We start from the raw sequence: 20,823 nt of genomic DNA, 5'->3' as shown, positions 1-20,823 counted from the left end.
ACCATTCAAGCAATTATGAGTGATCTACAATGTAATGACTAACTATGCATTTATATATCATAATTGAATAGCAAAGATATGTTACTTTTATATTTCAATTTAGCACCTGAATAGGCATCAACTTTAATTTTGGTAACAAAGTGTTTTGCTGTGTTTTAGATATATTTTTGATCTTCACTTCTGAACAATCTAGTTTTATATATTTTACACCATAATTCATATTACTAAACAGCCTAACAACTAGAAACTTTCTTTCAATGTATCCTATTGATTCCCTTTAAAGTCTTAAAAAGAAGGGAAATCAGATGGCTTTTAATATCTAATTTCCAAGGTTTTCAACTATGTCTATGTAATGTCTTCAAAATTTAAGCACTAGAAGCCAGCTATCTTTCTGGTCAAGCCAGTGATTGGCAGATTTGAATGCAGTACTCTTTGCACATCTATGTGTAGGTACAACTTGGTTTCTACTCTGTTGTATTCTGATTCTCAGTCAGTTCTACAAAATTTTCTGTATGCGTTCAGGATATTTTAATGATTTCTGTATAAGGATCCCCAACTCACTTTGGATGACTACTGCCTTCAGTTTTAAACTATTATTAAGTATACTGGTTATCCTATGTTGGTCTACCTGTGTGGCCTTTTGAAGTACATTTATTATATATTTTTTTTCCTGTACGTAGCTTATTTTTATCTATTTATAGTGCTGCCTGGTTTTGTTCATTAACAAAGTTGATGCCCATAATGCACATGGCAAATAGTTGAGGCCCCAACATGTACTCTGTGGACTAAGTACTTGTCCACAGTGGCTATCCATCCACTCTGTCTCCTGATGCTTGGCCAGTTACCAAACCAGATCAATAATCTGCTTTCAGTTTCATGCACCTATCAAAGAAAATAAAACTCTGTTCTTCAAAACTTTGGTTTGATTTTTAATTAGAATAATTGAAGGTGAATACAACAACCTACAAGGTTCAGTAAGTATATCCAGCAACCTAACTGAATGTTTTGTCCCCTACTTCCATTGATTTAAGTAATCTGAAGCAGGAAAGTGCTGAAGTATATTCAGCTGGGCTCTTTCTTTAGGTTATAAAGGTAAAAATTCTTTGAATTCTTCTCTTTATAATCAATCAGTGGCACAGCCTAGAAGAATGTGTGTAGAATATGCCTCAAATTGGAATTGTAGCCTCTAATAAAATATGAGTGCAAATGATGAAATATCCCTTGCTTGTATGTGATGATTACAGATAGGTAGGGAAGAAAATGGTGAGAAAAGATCAACATAACAAAAATCATAGCTTTTTTTGTGACATGGTGACACAGCAAAGATAGAGCAGATTGAGAAAAGTGATAAAAGAGATAAAATATTGCTGTTACCAGAACTAGAATGTGTTTATTTTCTGTTAGATAATGGCCTGTTGCAAATAATAGTTTCTTAAAGCCAAGTACGGCCTAAGAATCTCAAAAATATTGTGCTTTGTTCCAAGGTATTTTTCTTTAGAAAATATAGATAATATTTTCTGTTTTAATACTTGAAATCATTGTGAATTCATTTGTTAAATAAACTGAGTAAGCAAGGGTCTGATCAGTTTAGGTTTGTTCAGAGTAATCAGATATCTTAAATGAGCTTGTGTTCCATTCAATTTAATGGAACAGGATTTCATAAGAATAATAATTTCATTAAGAAAATGTGGTGGATACGTTTTATTATTCTGAACACTGAATTACAAATTCTGCCTTCATAAAGAAATTGGGTAGTATTATCTGACTAGGATCTGTAAACATCTTTAGTAAAATCATCATTAGGGAATCTGATAAAACATTGCTAATGTACAACAGTTTGAAGGTGAGCATGTCTATTCTGACATCTGAGAAAGGTCTGCTAGGCTATAAACATAATAAAAAATGAACAGGCCAATGTCTGATCCAACTTAAACCTAGTGTATTATTAGATTTGATTTGGGTATCCAAACAAGATGAGTTTCAGGACGTCTTAAAATTTATTTAGGTTTACAAATTTGTAACTTCACAGCATGTCACCCAGAGTTCTTACGTTTTTGCCTACAACAAGAGGGCATGTTAAAAATTTAAATAGTATGTTGGAACACTTAACTGCAGAATTTTTCTTTATGCAGTTAGCATAAAGATCCATTGGTCCAAAATCTGAAAGATTGCAGCTGTGTGTTATATTGATAAACTAGTATTATAGCTGCTGTTACTCCAATTTATTGCCATAATACCATTTTATGAACTAATGAATTGTGTTGGTCTATAAGTAACACCCATATTAAGATGTAAAGGAATGTCTAGTTTTATGATATTTATTATGCTTTGTTAAATGGAGATTATAAAGAACAATGTATTATACATCGTTGACTTTCCTTGACAAAAGATTGCAAACATTAAAGATTGTAAATTTTTCCCAATATCTGCACATTTGAAGCTTACACGGAACACTTTAATTCGTGGTTTCCAAATCTTCCTAAAGAATGGGTTACACTTCTGTAAAGTTCTAGTTGCAATTTCTACTTAATGTCCTTCCAGATCTGAATCAATTTTATTTCTGAAAGTTGAAATTACATTTCATTGTCTCAGGAGTGACAGTAATAGCTTTTGGTTCAGAACAAGTCTTGCAGGACTTGAAAGAGCAGAGTATTTTTCAGCATGATCAGGAAGAAATAAGCATTTGTTGTGGGGCTTTATGATTGTATGCCTTTAAATCATTAATATACTGACAAGCAAACCATCTGTATGACTAGCTTTCTAAGGCTTTTTGATTTTTCAGTAGATATGCTGCTTATATTTTAGAGAAAGTCCAAAAATGTTTTTCTATTATTTAGCATTAGTAATTAGTGTAATGCTGTTACAGCACCAGTGACCTGGGTTCATTTCTGCCACTATCCGTAACGAGTTTGTACATTCTTCCCATGACCGCATGGGTTTCCTCTGGATGCTCTAGTTTCCTGCTAAGTTTGGAAGACATTCGGGTTTGTAGAAAAATTGATCTCATGGGTATAATTGGGCAACAAGAGCTTGTTGAGCGGTGGGGATGTTACCATACTGTATCTCTAAATAAAGAAAATGATCGCTTATGGAAGGGAACCACGTCCATGTTGGAAAGAATGAACTCACTTTCATGCAGTGTGACCAATGATCATGTAAGAAAAGTTTAGAACAAACCACATCTAAGGCAAAGTACACAATATTAGAGAAGAAATTTGTCCTATAAACAGTATTTTGAAACTCAGACCAAAAAATTATGCTATAGGAATGTGTCATCACATTTTCCTGAACAGCGAGGTTTTCATGGCTTAAAATAATTTCTTATCCAAATATAACTGAATTTTCTAGATAATCTGAATTAAACTACTATGCAAAATGTTTTGATGAGATTGTTGGCTGATGGCAAGTTATGGGACAAATACTTTCATTCAATAGATTCTGATTGGCATTGGCTATACTCATTTTATGTAGGACACATGTACAACACAGAGAGATTGTATCTCATTCTCCAGTACCACATTCAGTATGAGGTGAAACGGTGCTACTGTGACCAACTGCAATAGAGGGTGCTAAATTTGAATTAAATTGAATTTATTGCTCAATATTTAAATACCACCACCTGTTGAATACTTTATTTGTGACTACAGAATACATTATTATGTTGATATGTTGCAATATGGGAAGACATTGAGGAAAATTCTTAACAGTTAAAAAGCCTATGTACAATGAAATTCTGCAGTATTAAAAGAAAATGATTTTCTAGTAGTTAAGTCAGCATCTGAGAAGAAAAAAATTTTTCTTAGACCATGTTAGAACCCTTTTGAAGTAGAGCTCTATCTGAAACATCATATGATCTTTATCTTATATATTGATTTGTATTTTTAAAATCTTTAGTTTTTATGATAAATTTAGAATACTTAGCCTGATTTCTGTCACAATGTTTTGCAATTACATGAGTGTAGAGCTTGATCTGTCTATTCTTAGACATTGTCATTAATCGATTAACCAGGACAATAACTATTATTGTGGTAAAGCAGTTATTAGAAATATTTATATTGTGACAGCAAGGACCTGATTCATGCCATAATTTCCTCACTGCATCACTTCTTTTTCTCTTAATGATTGTTAATGAGTTTTTATTGATAATCATTTTGTTTGGCAGTACGTTCTTGATGTACAATCATCTTGGTTCCCCTGTAATCTTTAATCACAGCCACTAACTCCATAGTCTCTCCATGACTAACACTGAATCAGACAAGTTACATTCTGTTATCTTGCTGACCAAGGGTTGTTTCTCCACCCATATCATCAAACCACTTTTCTTCCCCTCAGCAACACTGCATGGCTGTGTATTATTTCAACTCATCGGCTGCCTATTTTATTGCCTCTGGACTCAACCTAAGTCAAACCAGTCCAGGCCGGCATCTCAACTAGTCCCTTATCTTTAAGTGAACTCATCCAAGTGAGAGGCCCAGTCCCATTTCTGTGTCAGAAATCTTTTTGGCTGGGGGTATGGGAGAACAAGTTGGTTAGTTATCCTTGCTGCAAGTTTGCACCTCCTGCGCAACATCTGGATTGCATTTGAAAGTCAAGAATAAACTTTGAATCATGGAGAATCAAATTATTATCCTGCTGCTTAAAATAGATTAGTACTCAGGTGTATTGATTCATTTTAACTCTTATTATAATTTGAAACACTTAAGAGTTCCTTGCTGAAATGTGTTGCTGCTGTTTTTAATATGTTATAAATCAGGTGTAAGAGTTGCTGCAGAGTTGAGCTTCTTAGTTTACATTGGGGGGAAACACTGAAGCAATAATGAAATTAGAATACACATTTATTGGAACTGGGTTATTTTGATGTCAAAAGAATAGGCATCATTGAGCCATATCACATATTACAAAACAAAATCCAGTGACTTTATGCTATAATCTGAACAGTATAAAACCATTTTCAGATGATTTGACTGCACATATCATCCTTAAGGCAGAACTCAGGGAAGAATTGTCTGACCACTATTTGTACTCTAATAATCTTTGTATATCTGCAATGACTCTTCTGTGGTGTTTGCAAACTTCAAACTTCCAATATTCTGTTGAAGGACATAAACATGAAATGGTAATTTAGCTTCCCCCTCTAAAGATGCATTTTGATCTGCTGAGTATTTACATCATTTTTAAAAGAAATTCTTTATGTTTACTGTTCTGATCACTCCTATTTGGTTGAGTCAGTCCTGTAAAAAGTCTATTTTTGCCTAAACTATTTTATTTGTGTTTGCGTTTGGTTGTCTTATTTTTCTTTGATCTCTTGTATTGGCCACTGGAATGCAGTGATGTAGCTCCGAATTAGTATTTCATGAATCAACACGTGTGTTGTTGCCTCTAGCATCTCAAAAGACTTTAAAAATAGAGATGGAATGGAAGCTAATAAAATTTTGGAAGCTGGAGGGATAGGGAGAGAGAGAAAGACAGTATTACAAAAGGGACAGATCTTAGTTAATACTGAGAAGTTCAGTGGTACTATTCAAGGATTGTACTGTGTCTAAGCTAGTACTGTACAATGACGTTAATAGTTAAGGGAACTTTATTAGCAGAAAAGATGTTACCTCAGTTTTTATATGAGTAAAGTATAGGACCCATGTCATTCAGCTTGTAAATGAATAATTTATTGAGGAGCAGATATCATTGAGATAAAGTGATGAGGAATTACCCTTTAAAAATTGGACAACCTTGAATTTGACATTATTTTTCTGAAATTACAGTTTCAGTCAAATTCCTGTAAAATTAGATAGTCTTTGAGAAAATCTTCTAAATTTGTAATGAATATTTAAAGATTTTCCAGGACCATTCTACAAACTATTGCTAAATATTGCTATTATTACTGTATCTTTGCCTAACTGTAACTACTTCAGAGTTCTACAAAGGTTGCCAGAAACACATTTTTCCAAATGATGATCTGTTTCCATTTCTTTTAGCAGAAATTAAATGTTTTCATTAAAGTGTTAAGATGGGGATAATAAATGTTAGGCGAGGACACAAAAAGTGAAATACAAATTGAATTAATAACATTTATAACATTTTCCTCAGCCTGTTGAACAAATGCTCACTGTTTTGTTTAGAAAGTAGCTTAACTAGCATCTTAAAATCTTCTAAATCTGTGAAAGAAAGATAACTTGAAAGTGAAAATCCCTATGCCTTGTCAATTCAATTTCCCTTGTCCCCATTTCCCTTCCCTCCCACAAACTGACAGACAGTTTCAGTGGTTGCCAGAAGAAAATCAGTTCTCTAGTCCTTGATTTTACATATTAAGGACAAGTCAAACATTCAATACTATTATTATTTCTATGGAGACAAATGGACTTGCCTCCATTTATTTTCATCGCTGTTTACTCTGCTTTGTGCATATATTGTAGGTTTATAATTTTATCTTTGCTGAGCTTATTTACTTGGGTTTTATTGTTGCATTGTTGATAAATTAAAATGAATATTTAAAGATGAAGATGTACTTGTTCTTCTATTCTTTCACTACTTACATTAAAATTTGTTCTCCCACAATGTATCCTTTCAATTTTCATTTATGTATCTTGGAATTATGATCCAGCTTGTGAGGTTGGGGGCAATGTCATGGAAGTTTTGAATATTCTTGTTTTATCATGTATTTAATGAAGAATAGAAAATTGTGAACATTACTATTGATAATAAGAAACTGAAGAATTAAAGTAAAAGGTAAGTACACTTTAAAATCTGCTGCAATGAGTAAATAGTTGTGAATGTGTGAATAGGCAAATGTTACTGTCTCTGCTTCAGATTCTGTTCTGCCCTCTGAGAGTAGTCCTTAAATACTCCAGTTATTTGAATCAAATAATGTATTTGTGAACCTCAAGTGTTATTTACGATTCAGTTAACAACATTTTTGAAGACTGTTGATTCAATTTCCATTCCATTGGCCTTAGCCCAAAACTGTAGGATGACAATTAGTGTGGAAGTGTTCCACTTGTACTTTTGGAAAAAATGCTGAATTGAAGCCCTATCTGCATTCTCATTTGCATGTAAGTAGTCCTAGACCAGGAGTGTTACCTAGTCAGTATTTATCCCTCAATTATCATCACTAAAAGAAAGCAGAATAATTTGTCATCTTAATATTTCTGATTATTGGAGCTTGCTTTGTGCAATTTGACTTGCTTTTTTAACTTACAAAAGTGGCTTAGCTTTAAAAAAAGTATTATTGGTTATGAAGAGCTTTGGAAGTTCTGATATTAATCAAGTTTTTCTTTGGGTTTTAGCCCAGTTTCCTGATTTTTGAAGATTTCGACAGAGATAGAGTATTTAACGAAAAGTAAAGTTCCGTTGTTTTTAGAAGGCTGAGAAATTGACACATTTCGTTGGAGACGTTGGTCAATAAAGTTTTTTTGTAGTTCTAACATTTAAGTTAAAAGGGCATCTGCTGCAAATTAACATATTTGTTTTTAAAATTGCCAGTTTCATTTGTAATTTTGCACATCAATTTGACAATTACATTGAAAACCTTGAATCTAAATGTTAAGTGACTGAAGTCAATATAAATTGTATTTCTTTCTTTTTTAAATCACATTTGATTATGTGTAACTAATTTTATGCAACACTTCGATTTGCCTATTCTATTTTCTGGTGATTATGTTAGGGAGGATGAAAGTGCTTCCCTCTTTTTATGAAGTTCTTAGCAAATGCTGTGGAAGTAATTGGAATGCTGATGTTTCAGTTAATTCCAAATTTGAGATGTAATGTATCAACATTGGATCTGAAAGCTAAAGTTAACGTTATAAATGTCCTGTTCTTTTATTGCACAAATAGCAGGAAGAAATACTACTATTGTAGTTATGATATTTTAATGCCACTGAATGCTTGAATTAGAGGGTGTAAATTGATAATGTGCTGGTAAAATCTACTTGGATTAATTTGTAATATCAGCTGTTGCAACCTTGTTTATTAGAAGTCTAGGAGCATAAGAGAAATATAATGCAACTCTGGACTACTCCTTTGTTGTTTGTTTTCAAATCTATTTTGTCTTTAATCACATTAGAAATTGTCTTCAAACTTCTTAATTTGTCTTTAAGCTGCTTAATCACACCTGAAATCAAATGAAAACCTATGGCTACAAAATGAGAGGAAACTGAGAGTTGGGACAGCAATCAAACTATCTACTCATCTTATTAGTAAAATAATCATTATTTATTATATGTGCTGTCTCTGTGCAAAATTCTTTCCCCTTGTATACACAGCATAGCACTTCATGGGAATGTAAATAAGTACAGACTGAACAAAAGAGTCCTATATTGGAATTTAAAATTGCTGGCTGTTGGAGAGCTACACATGCACATGATAAGTATTATGAGGCAAACATGTGTATCCATGCAAAATTTTAAAAAAAAAGATGCTTTTTGGTCCAGACTGCACAGTACCTGCTCTACCCAGTTCCAATCAGTAGAAGACAGATTTTGTAAAGACATCATTGATTTCATTTCATTTTATTTTTTCTATTTAGAGTTATATTCCTCTCAGAGCTTACACCAAGAAAGTAATCCAGATTTACTCCTGTTTTACATCAGTGGTTACTCTTATTCTGAGCAGTTGCACACATGGCATTCAATTTCTCTTTTCAATTATCCTGATACATCCAAATTGTTGGTACGCACTGTACTGTACCCAAATTTAAAAGATATTGTTTTGCTGTTATACTCTTATACCAATAATACACGAAAAGATTACCATGTATTTATAAAATGAAATATTAGAATTGGTACCTTTAAGCTTTCACAAATATTTCAGGATGAAATTTTCATTAAAAAAGAATTAGTGAAATTAACAGCTGTTCTATTTGTACTGCTGTTTAGGTGAAACTGCAAAGCTACTGTACATTCACTGATCACACATGTAGGGTTATCAGGAGAAATTTTATATGTTGTCTGTGATGCATGGTTCTTTGAAATAGCATATTGGCTTTAGACTTAACATTCAACTATACTTAATGGAATGAAGTTAGGTATTTTACTCGTGGGTATAGACTAGATTCAACATAAGATTGTTGTGGCTTGTGGTTTCCAGTTTAACATAGTGCTGTAAATTTTAATTAATACCAAACAATTTCCAATTTTAACATTAAAGTTAACATTCGTGTAGTTATTGTTCAGTGGGTTAGTTAACATTTGTGGAGAGAGATAAAGTTAGTAATTTACGTTGATCTTTTGTCAAGACTGTGAATTAATATTCCTTCAATTTATAATTATTGTAATTTCCTTTTCTTAAAAAAAGTAGTTTTACTTTCTCAGTATTTGTTTTTTCACTTTCATACCTGAATTTTGAATTTGATGGCTGACTTATGCTCGCCTGTTCCATAGGGTCTTCCTTCCTCTGATTTCTGTGCATATGCCTTGAAGCATAAATCACCCAGATGAGCTAAAGATCAGATATACATTTGATTTCCTGCTTTTCCTTTCAGTCCAGCGGCAAAGCTTTGAACCAGGTCTATTAGCTGTGATCCAGCTGTGGTGTATGTAGATTGTGTGAATGGAGTCTCCAACCATGAGTAAAAAAGTGCAGACAAATGGTTTATTTATTATTATTTACTTAAATTAATTTTTAAAATATGGGACTTTTAAGTGTTCTTTAATTATTGTATTATATTTATTTATGTCTATATAAATTGTTTGAGTATTGATCTAATTATTAAGAGATATTTTGAAAAATGGTTCAGAGGCATTTGACAACCATGAGCTGGACTTTGCAGTGATAGCGCCTCAGAATAATTTGCCTGAAGCCAAGTTACTGCACAGTCACCCTGTCGTGATCAGGTAAATGCAGAAGGCAAACTACAGCGATGTCAGCCTTAGGGAATGATGTAGATCCAGTGTCAATTGGCCTACTATTAAATTTCCCTCTTTCTGATTCAAATTCTGAATGGCTTATTACTCATTCCTCATCTTTTTTTAGATGTTAAACATCCCTGCCTGTAGTACTGGGTAAGAAGTTTGCAGATTCAAGTCTATCTTCAAATACTTAAACAATATAGTAAAGTCTCATGCTTATGTCACATAGGACATAATCCCAATATTTTGAAAATCTGAGGAATTATTGGCTTGGTGTTCTGGCCAATATTTATCTGTCAATCAACAGTAGTAGAACAGGTTACTATATTGCTGTTCATGGGAGATTATGATTTCCAAAACTGGTTTAAAAAGTACTTAAAATAGCTTGAGAGTGCTTTTTATTTGATTGGTGAGGCTTACATGTCTGTTCACACAGGTCTTGTTGGTCTAAGGTGCTGTACTGCCTTTAATTTTTGGATTGTTGATTACTAGGCATGAAAAGCCAAGGGCAAATAGAAGTCTAATAGGCTGTTCATTTCCTGGTCAGCGAAGTCTAACCCGTGATCTTGCACAGCTTGTTTTCTTTTGCAGCAGAATTAGACTTCATTGTTCCTTTGCATATGGCTTCATTTTCCAACTATAAAATAAAAGACGTACAATAACGTGATACTTTCTCTTTCTGTAGGAATGTGTAATCTTTCTTTGTTTCATTGCTTAATATTTTAACTTTTGTATGCCATTGACCATGGAACTGTTGCACTCTTTCACATAAATAAGTTTGTTTCCTGAGTTGGCTCCCTGACATGAGCTATCTCTATGTTCCCCCTAATATTTCTAATCCAGTTTAGTTGCTGGTGTTCTTTTTGAATTGTTATGTTCCATCCTCTAGATCATTACATGATGATTGCTCGAATTTTGTATTTCTTCCATTTTTTCCATTCACACTCATGATGGAGAAAGTCTTAACACACAAGTGAATCAAGATTGTAATCATTACTTTTGCTAAATTAATAGATGGAGTGCATCCTGCTGTAATACCAGTTCATTTGAGTTATTAAGAGTATTTTTAAATATACTTGTAGAGTGCCTATGTATATGGTTCAGCAGAAGATGTAACAAGTCGTTCACTGATTAAGAAATATTTGTAACACTGGCAGTTCAACAAATGGATCTACCTCATAAATTTCTCATGTGTTTGTAAGTGTGAATAATATGTCAGTGTTACCTATTACACTGTTCATTTTGTTTGTATGCTTGTGCCTTTTGACACAGGTTTTAAGGTATACAACGTAATACTGAATGTACTTTGACAAAATAAAAGGATTTTGTGATGGAAGGTTTTCAGTAGATGGATGTGGTTTATTTTCTCTGTATGTACATTTTGTACTTTATCTGGGCATTTAATGCATTATATAGTCATTGTGGTGCACGAAAGTGCACAAAAGAAAAGTGACAAATCATATTGAAAGATTTGAATATTTGGTTGCAAAAACAAAATACAGTATATTTTCTATTTGTGATGGTGGTAATCAAATATTTTCATTATTTTCATATTTTCATTTTAGGTTTTTGAATCTCCAAGCATTAGTTAAATCTTGTGTCGCTGTAAATTCTTATCGTACATGTTTGAAAGAACAGGCAGCTTTTCTTGAAAAATTGCTTTAATGGAATAATGATCTTCATAGTTTCAATGAGGTCTCAGTTACGTCACCCCAAATTTTCATAATACTAAAATATTATTTTGATGAGTTAGATGATTTAACTACTGTAAAGTTGTGTAATGTAGGACAAAATGGCTTTCAAAGTGGTTAAGAACTTCAGATTTTTCTCTGGGTTGGAATAGTTTCAGAGTTACAGCAATAAATACATTACTAAACAGAAAATAGCAATACTGGCTCAGGTTTTCCTGTCAGACTTTCAGTAATCAGTGGCACCTAGTGATATTTATACAGAGTGCAGAATAAATTCAGTTGTTTTGGGAGATACGTGGTTAAACTCAAGTACTCAAAAGTTGCCCAAGTTATTTCACATAAATGGCATCTTGCTTTCTGGTTTGTCATTGACGTGCATCAAATGGTATGAAGTTGCTGTAAGTTCTCAACAGATATCTACTAAATTCATGTAGAAAGTTAATTATTAGCTTTTCTAGTCCAAATATCCTTTTAGTGACATGATTAACGTTAACTACTGCTAACCGATCTGACACTAAATATTAATTTCCAGTTCAGTTTCATTTTAAAATTATGACTTTAACATTTTATAAATCCTTCCCATTTTCTCCATTGTCTCTTTCTCTCTTTATTTCTATTAAATCCAATTTGAAATTACATTCATTCACTATAAGTTACAATTTCATCCTAGTCCTTGCACAGTTCATTGCAAAACCTTGCAGCTCAATAGATCCCAAATGCTTTTTGCCTCAGTGCATCATTGTCAGCTTATGCTTTAGTGACCTGCTGCATGGAAAAAAATAATTAAAACCTATTCAGCAAGATGTCATCTAATTCATAGTACACTGGATTGATTCTGTCATTCTGTAAAATATGATCCAGAATATGATTAGATTTAAGAATAAAGTTAAACTTCTAAGTTCTGAACATGGTTTCTCTTTTTCCTCATCCTAGCTCAAGAAGGACAGACTCCTGTTCCAGTTGTCATGGATGACACAAGTGAGCAGGAGATGGATTCAGCTGATGAGTCGATGTCCAATGAGATGCTGGCTACAACAGATGAAATATCGAAAATATCAACTGTTACAGGCCGGAGGATCAGACGCTTCAAGCACGAGTGGCTGAAAAAGTTCTGGTTCCTGCGCTATTCACCTACTCTAAATGAAATGTGGTGCCATGTCTGTAGGCAGTACACTGTACAGTCCTCCAGGACATCAGCCTTCATCTTAGGTTCTAAGCAGTTCAAAATCCACACTATCAAGCTTCATGCCCAGAGTAATCTTCATAAGAAATGTTTACAGCTTTATAAGCTGAGGATGCATCCAGAAAAAACAGAAGAGATGTGCCGGAATATGACGCTGTTATTTAATGTAGCCTATCACATAGCCTCTGAAGGAAGGCTTTTTTCAGATTTCAGATCATTGGCTGAACTGCTGAAAAAGTGTGACTTAAAGATCGTTGACCAATACTTGAATGAGGGAGACTGTCAAACGTTAATTCATCACATTGCAATGTCTCTTCGTGAGGACCTCTTTGAGAGGCTTAGGGTGTCGCCATTTATGAGTGTGATTTTGGATGGGCAAACAGATGACTTGGTTGCTGATAACGTAGCTATATACATTCAGTACATAACTAATGAAGGGCCAGCTGCTACAGAGTTACTGTGCCTACAGGAATTGAGTTCTGTTACAGTGGATGGTTATACTCAAGCACTGGATAGGGCCCTTGGTGGCATAGGGATCAAATGGAAAGAGGAAAAAATAATTGTAGGACTGGGGTTAGATGGAACTAATATGACAACAGGACTAAGGGCGGGTTTAGCCATGAAGATCAAAAAAGCTCTGCCTTGGCTACTCTCTGTTCCATGTGTGATACATAGGCCTCACCTGGAGGTATTGGATGCTATTAGTAACAAGGAACTAACCTGTTTGGAAGAACTAGAGAATAACTTAAAACAGTTGCTGAGTTTTTATCGTTACTCCCCCAAACTTATGTGTGAATTAAGAGCTACTGCAGCGACACTTTGTGAGGAGACAGAGTTCCTTGGTGACATTCGAGCTGTCAGATGGATCATTGGAGAGCAGAATGTCTTGAATGCATTGATCAAGGATTATTTGGAAGTGATAGCTCATCTTAAAGATGTTAGTGGTCAGGCCCATAAAGCAGATGCTGCTGCCATTGCTTTGGCTCTGCTGCAATTTCTGATGGACTATCAGTCAGTTAAGCTGATCTATTTTTTGTTAGATGTCATTGCTGTACTTACGCGGTTGGCATTTATTTTCCAGGGTGAGCACTTTCTCATTACCCATGCAGACGACAAGATTGAAGAAGCTATTGAAGAAATAAGTAGATTGATGGAATCGCCAGGAGAGTACTTACAAGAGTTTGAGGAGACCTTTCATGAAAACTTCCATGGTGTTCCTCTGAAAAACCTAAGAGTAGCAGAGGCCAAGTTTAATTCAATAAGAGAGAAGATTTGCCAAAAAACTCAGCTCATTCTAGCTCAAAGGCTGGATTGCAATAGCCGTGCAATCATTAGAGCATGTCAAGTGTTTGATGTTGCTACGTGGCCGCAAAATGAGGAAAATCTGATGAGTCATGGTGAAGAAGAAATCATGCACATATATAAGCACTTTGAAGTAATTCCATCTTTTACAAAGGAAATTGGACAAGATGGCAGAGACATTCGGGGTCATTTATTGCAGGAATGGAGAGAGCTCAAATCTGAGTGTTACAACAAGAATGGTTTCAAGGAGTTGAGCCGACACATTTTTAAGTATAAACAAAGATTCCCAATACTAAATAGGATTATTCAATTGTTGCTTGTTTTGCCAACTTCAACAGCAGTTTGTGAGAAAAGTCGTGGTGCCTTTTACCGGATACGTAACAATAACAGGTCTCGACTTAACCTTGACCAACTTAATGACCTTCTGACTATTGCTGTTAATGGACCACCCATTGCAAGCTTTGAGGCAAAGAGAGCACTGGACTGTTGGTTTGAAGAGAAGTCAGGAAACAGGTATTCTTTGTCACCAGAGATGTTAAGCAGAGTTACTTCACTGGACCAGAAGCCAATGTTACATGGCCTAGAGTTGGGAACTGATGGTGTAACAGATATTTATGAAACCATAATGTAAATGGTTGGTGCTTTTAAATACTTATAATATTATTTTCTCCATTTAATGGGACAAACACAAAACACGTTGGTACTTTTTGAAAATGACATTTTGTGACATGCAAGTACAGATACCAGACCAGTGAATTCACTAGAAATTTGGTAAAATTTCACCAGTCAGCCAACTTTTAGGATCCATTTCCTAGATTTATTGTCACCTTTAGAAAATCAGATATTGAAAATTAAAATAACCTGCGTGATATGGTCTGCTAAAATGTTGGTGCTGTTTTGTCACCAAAGCTATTGACTGCAGTTTGCTTTTAGTAATGCAAACATTAGATAATAAGCAAAGTCATTATAATTTTTTTTGAAAACTGTGGTTATTTATGCTGCCTAAGACTGACACAGGGTCACCTTGATCAGTCTTTAACTAACCTCTTATTTACATAAACAATAAATAATTAACAATTAGTGTTTCATGGGAGAGGGAAGGGAGGGGAAAAGTTATAAGAGATATAAAATGTATAGCCGAAGGGATTAAAAAGTATATGTATTTACATTATTTTTATAGATGATTACTGATTATACATTGTCACGCTTTTCTGTCAAGTGAGCATGTCTTAAAAATGGCAGGAAATGTACAAATGTATCAAGGAAATATATTTTCCTTCTGCATTTCTTTATTATTGTGGGAGGAAGCACACATTAACAGGCACAGCATTAGCTCACCATGTCCAGCTCTGTTTAGTAAACTAAGCTAGACTAAAAAATCTATTGATATAGCTCTGGTGATAGAAATGTCTGAGATAATTGACAAACTCAATTTTTCATCCAGTTGTAACTGGATGGAAGTCTGTGTGTGAAATTGTCCTGAAATCTCCTATAGTGAGACTATTTTGATAATTTCAGTTGGAGAATGGTAAAGTCATATAGCAATATTATGTATTGCAAGAATAATATTTAAACATTATCTTTCATAGCATTTGTTGAAAAGCATAGCTTACTTATAATGCCAGATGTTGTCACTGGCTATAAAGCACTTTTAATACATTGACATGTATAAATGCCACAAAATCACACCACATCTTAGTCATGCTATATGTCTGTGGTTTTTACTCAGAATACAGTTCTGCACAAAATATATTATTGTTGTTAAATCAACATATCCACATGTTTAAGCTATTTTTTTCAGAAATCTTCTACTGTGAGATTGAGACTTTAGTTGTACATCAGGTATGAATTTTGAGAGTTTGAAATAGAAACCTTGGAGGAACAAAAAAAGAAATACTTTATTAATGTAATAATTCTGCATTAAATTAACTTTACCAGTAGAAGTACGATTCCTGTCTCCAGGTGTCATTGGTAATAGTCAGTAAAGTTTACCAAGTAAATATGAAAGGCTGCTATTTCTACTTGCCCTTAGTATAAAATTTACCAAATGTAGCTCAAGTTTTTCCATGACCACAACAAGCTTTTGCCGTTTAAATAGTGAACAGCCATTGCTGGTGCCATTAACTCCAATTTAGGCAGGATGTTCAATACTTGATTGGACTATCATGTGAACCTTGATATTAAGGTAAGCAATGCTATTTGTACAACCACAGATTAAAATTATTATATATCATTTTAAGAAGACAACTTAATTTTCTCCATCTTGACAAAGATTTGGGGAAAACATGCGATTGCCTGTTCTATATACTCACTTAACTGAGTAATCTTAGGAAATATCTGTGAATTTAATCCTCTGCATATCAGTTACCAAGTGCAGATTTATAAATACAGCAAAACTCACCCTGAGAATGGATACAAAATGATAGGGGCTTTAATGTGTTAGAAATTGACGAGCAATTTGAATTTACCTTTGCTGACAAAGTGTGGAAATGTGATTAAATTTGTATTGTATAGCCTTGCTGAACACTAATTTTGGCTGCCGATAGTGCATATATCCTAGGTAAGAATTTTAAAACTGATTGCATTATAGTGAATTCATAACTCTTAACTAAATAAATAAAATGCAGAATACTGTGAAAGTTTTAGTAAGTTTTTATAGGGTTGAGCATATTAATATCAGTTCTGAATATTAAAATTGAAGCTGATTTTGCTAGCAGGTTCATTTCTGTAGTACAGCCTCCTCATAAAATATATTTTCAAAATGCTTTGTTTAGTGACTAACATTAGGTAATAAGCTTACTTAGGAGCTAAGTTGCTGACAACTCCTTAAATTGTCTTAAATGTAATCAGTTATAAGGATTTAAAATGTACAAAGGCAAAAATCTTACAGCAATTAAAATGCTTTTGGTTTCTAAGGTTAAAATATTTGTGCGATCTGTGGTTTGATCAGAATCAGAATACATTTTTCATTATTGGTGGACATCATTTGTAATATCTGCAATTGAAGATTTGCAAGATTTAGTCAACATAATTAATCTCCAGTTTTAATATGGTTTGTATATTTTTAATACATATATATTTTTATAACTAAGTGTAAATTGTTATATTTTAAGTTACTAAATTTACTTTTTCAAAATTGTTTACTGTGATATAATAAGTAATCAATAGATTAACAATTACAGTGAACTAATTAATAATTTAGTTAAAGTAATTTTTATGCAGAACTGATGGAACTGAGAGTGAAGGTTAAAGGTTCAAAATGGTCACCATGGCCATGTTGGGATTCAAGTGATACTCTAGGGGTCAGAGATCAATTGAAAAGGAGGAAGATGATGTAAGTGCATTGATAAAGCTAAATGAAGTCCACCATAAATGCAATAATTTGAGCAGACGGCAATGTGGGTGCAAGCAGTTAGCTATCTACAAATTTGCCTTTTTATGGTTCACATGTGTGTGGACTAACCATTATGCATATAAAATTGAACCATCTGGATATAATAGAAAAAGTATATATTATTGAAGGGCCTCTTGGCAAGTTCAAATCACTTTTCAGTTGCCATTCTTATAGTTTCTATCATTAATCTCTGATGGCCAAGGGAACATAAAGGGGAGAATGGCCTTACCAGACAGGACTTCGTGTTGGAACTTCACTTAGATGTTGGCATTCACCTGGAGACAAAAACCACATGAATGACATACATTGTATTATGCAATTTGATTGGTGATGGTGTCACTCAAGGTGCTGAAGACAAATTACTGTATATTTACTACTGGCTACATATATGATTTTTTTTATTGTTTAGTTAACAATATAGATTTTTAAGCACAATGTAGCATCTATTCATATTGTGTTTCCTTCAACAGAACCCATCTTGTTGTATTTGCAAGTGAATTTAAAATCACAGATTATGCACTTTTATTGATAAATTTATTTCTTTTGTCTCTATGTTAATCGATTTTAATTTTACATTACCTCCCCGATACCATTAACCTTATTTACTACCAAACCTTCAGGATTACCATTGGCATTTGTCAAAAACTATGTTTGATTACTTTTTTTTAAGATGTCCTCCATTTGATGAAGCACTTTGGTTCATCCTGATTTCCTATTCGATGAGTGTGTATATAGGGGATTTGTAGATTCAAATCCTTCCTCTCAGTTGATATTTGATTTTACACATATGCATTGCAAATTTATGTCCTATGAATTTACTTTTGCCAAGACTTCATAACAGTCAAAAGAATAAAGTAATCAAAGTAAACTTGAGTCATTGTCTGAAGGATCCCTAATAGTAGAGTCAATTTCAGATTTTCTTTTAAGATACTTGCCAGTCTGCCCCTATATTTTAACTTGATTTGAAATAATTTGAAAAACAACAAAGTTATGAATAGTTCATATATATTGTGTCTTCATTTGAAAGATGGTCTGTTGGATTTTTTAAAATGATAGAGTAAGAAGGATTCTGTTTAAATTTTTGTTTTTAACTCTTCCTCATTCACCTTTGTTCTCTGTCTCCTTCACAGTAGAGCATACATTCAGCTTTCCATAGAAAGGAAGTGCTGTTAGGGCTTCAACATTGTGGCTCCTGCAATTCCAAAGGATTTCATTTTCTTAAGGTTGCATTTGTAATCACATATATGAAATGAAAACTTTTTTTATCACGTATAATGTTGATAGCAATTTCCATTTCATATGGAAAAGCATTTCAGTATTGATCTGGAATTGACACTCAACCAGATGCCAGAGCAAGGAAGAAAAAGGAGTTTTCCACTGTTTACATATGGCATTGAGTGAATTGTATGCAAATGTTAGTATCTTAAACCCAGCTGGCATAAGGTAAATGTTTAAGGAGGTTGGATACTCCCATCTCCCTTCTCCATTTTGAACATATGCATTTGTGACAAATAGAAAACAATGTCCATCCAGTAATACAGGCAGAGTCCTTTGCTGGCAAGGGCATTATAGACTTGCATCCTGCTACTGAATTGCAATTACTGTTTTCAGACTGGTAAATTCACCGTAAGATTGCTCCTAGGTGTTTGTAAACACGTTCCTCCCACTGCAAGCTCAGTTCGTGTTCGTCCCAGACAGTTTCCTTTCACTTTGCTCCACCTTGAGTTCTTACTTTTTCATTCTGGTTCACTGTAAGATGTCATTCATTGACTCCACCATATTAAAGGTAGAACTTAAAGATTTTATGACTTCATTGTAAAGTTGGATATATTTATCCAAAGGCTGTGCTTCTCCAGAGTACCCCAATCCTACTTTGGTGCAGTACACTGGTTCTCAAGCAGCAGTTTTTGTGTGAATTACCTTTAAGGTACTTCTGATGATAATTACCAGGCAAATTTGGATAGGTTATCATACACAGTACAGTTTCTTATACAATTTTTTTGGGGGGGTACTGCAAAGTAATTAGTGATGACTATTGAAAATGAATTCAGCAAATTTACTTTGATTGTGATGCTGTGTGCAAATAATAGAATTCTACAGGAAGGAAGAAGGTCACTTAATTTGAGATAGTTGTGCGAGCTCCTTGAAAACAAGTTATCAAACTATCCCGGTTTCTCCCAAAAACTGCAGTATATTTCCACTTAAAATATGCATCCAGACTGCTTTGAAAATTACTTTTGCTTCCTTTATTCTTACAGATTATAACAGCTTGTGTTTAAATAAATGGGTGTATGGTTTCTTTATGTGATTGTCCCTTCACCTTTCCCAGTGATTCTTTTACCAGTTATCTTAAATTTATGGTCATTGACCAGTTGTAGCTTTGCCATTACTCTGTACAAATTCTTCATAATTATTAACACCTTTATTACTTTTTCCCTAGCTCTGTGCACTAAGGAAAATACGTAGCTGGTCTCTCATCTCTGCACTCTTACCAAGGACTTGATATATTTTCTTATACTTGCTGCTTGAAATCGAACACTTTATCACCTGCCCAAAGCACAACATATAATTTATAATCCATACCACTGTCAGTAACAGGTGACATTAATAATACAGCAAAGCTTATTGAAAGTGCACAATTACAAAAAAAACAATGAGTCATTTTCAAAATTTATGAGAAGGTTTTATAATGTTCAAAAGTGGATGATCTACTAAAGTACAGTTACTCTTTGGCATCAAAAACTTGCGGTTCCTGGTGAAATACTCAGCTTCAGTTTGCATTGCTTTGTCTTACCTGATCTGTGAGAGTGCAGGAGCAGACATCCTATAGTTCCGTTAGTCTGGGGAACCTAGGAGGAAACAGCCAGGGTTCACTTTTAATGAAGGGTGAGGGAAGAAAGGTAAACCAAGAGGTGCCATCAAAAATAAGACATGAAAATCTTCAACATTTAAAAGCCAGAAACTAAAAGTTATAATCAAGTTTAGATAAACAGTCCTTCCAGATGAGACAACACTTCACTTGCAAATCTGTTGGGGTGTCTCCAGTACTTGGGTGCTCCCAGTGCAGCTTACCCTACATTAGTGATACTCGATGTAAATTGAGGGATTGCTTTGTCAAGCATCTCTGCACCATTCCCAAAAATTTTGTGGTAGCCAACCATTTTAATTCTTATCCTCATTCCCATTCTGACATGTTGGTCCATGGCCTCCGCTTCTGCTGTGATGAGACCACCCTTAGGGTGAGAAGCAACACCTCATATTCAAACTAGGCAGCCTCCAACCTAATGGCATAAACATCAATTTCTCCTTTTTTCCCCTCCTCCTATTTCCCACTCTGTCCTCTTACCTCTTTTCTTCACCTACCCATCACTTCCCCCAGTCCCCCTCCTCCTCCCCTTTCTCACATGGTCCATG

General features: G+C 34.1%; 1 protein-coding gene across 1 annotated transcript; it reads left to right on the top strand.

The window, feature by feature from the left end:
* On the top strand, positions 1 to 15,086 carry prdm11 (PR domain containing 11). Its single transcript, XM_059975456.1, has 2 exons — positions 1 to 31; positions 12,464 to 15,086. Exons 1-2 carry the CDS (start codon positions 16 to 18, stop codon positions 14,644 to 14,646), a joined length of 2,199 nt encoding a protein of 732 aa, XP_059831439.1. The 5' UTR covers positions 1 to 15; the 3' UTR covers positions 14,647 to 15,086.
* Positions 15,087 to 20,823: the final 5,737 nt, after the last annotated feature.

This window comes from Hypanus sabinus, chromosome 7, assembly GCF_030144855.1.
Source record: "Hypanus sabinus isolate sHypSab1 chromosome 7, sHypSab1.hap1, whole genome shotgun sequence".
Classification (NCBI taxonomy): domain Eukaryota; kingdom Metazoa; phylum Chordata; class Chondrichthyes; order Myliobatiformes; family Dasyatidae; genus Hypanus; species Hypanus sabinus.
The sequence above is the reverse complement of the archived record's forward strand: the minus strand, read 5'-3'. Positions and strand labels throughout refer to the sequence as shown.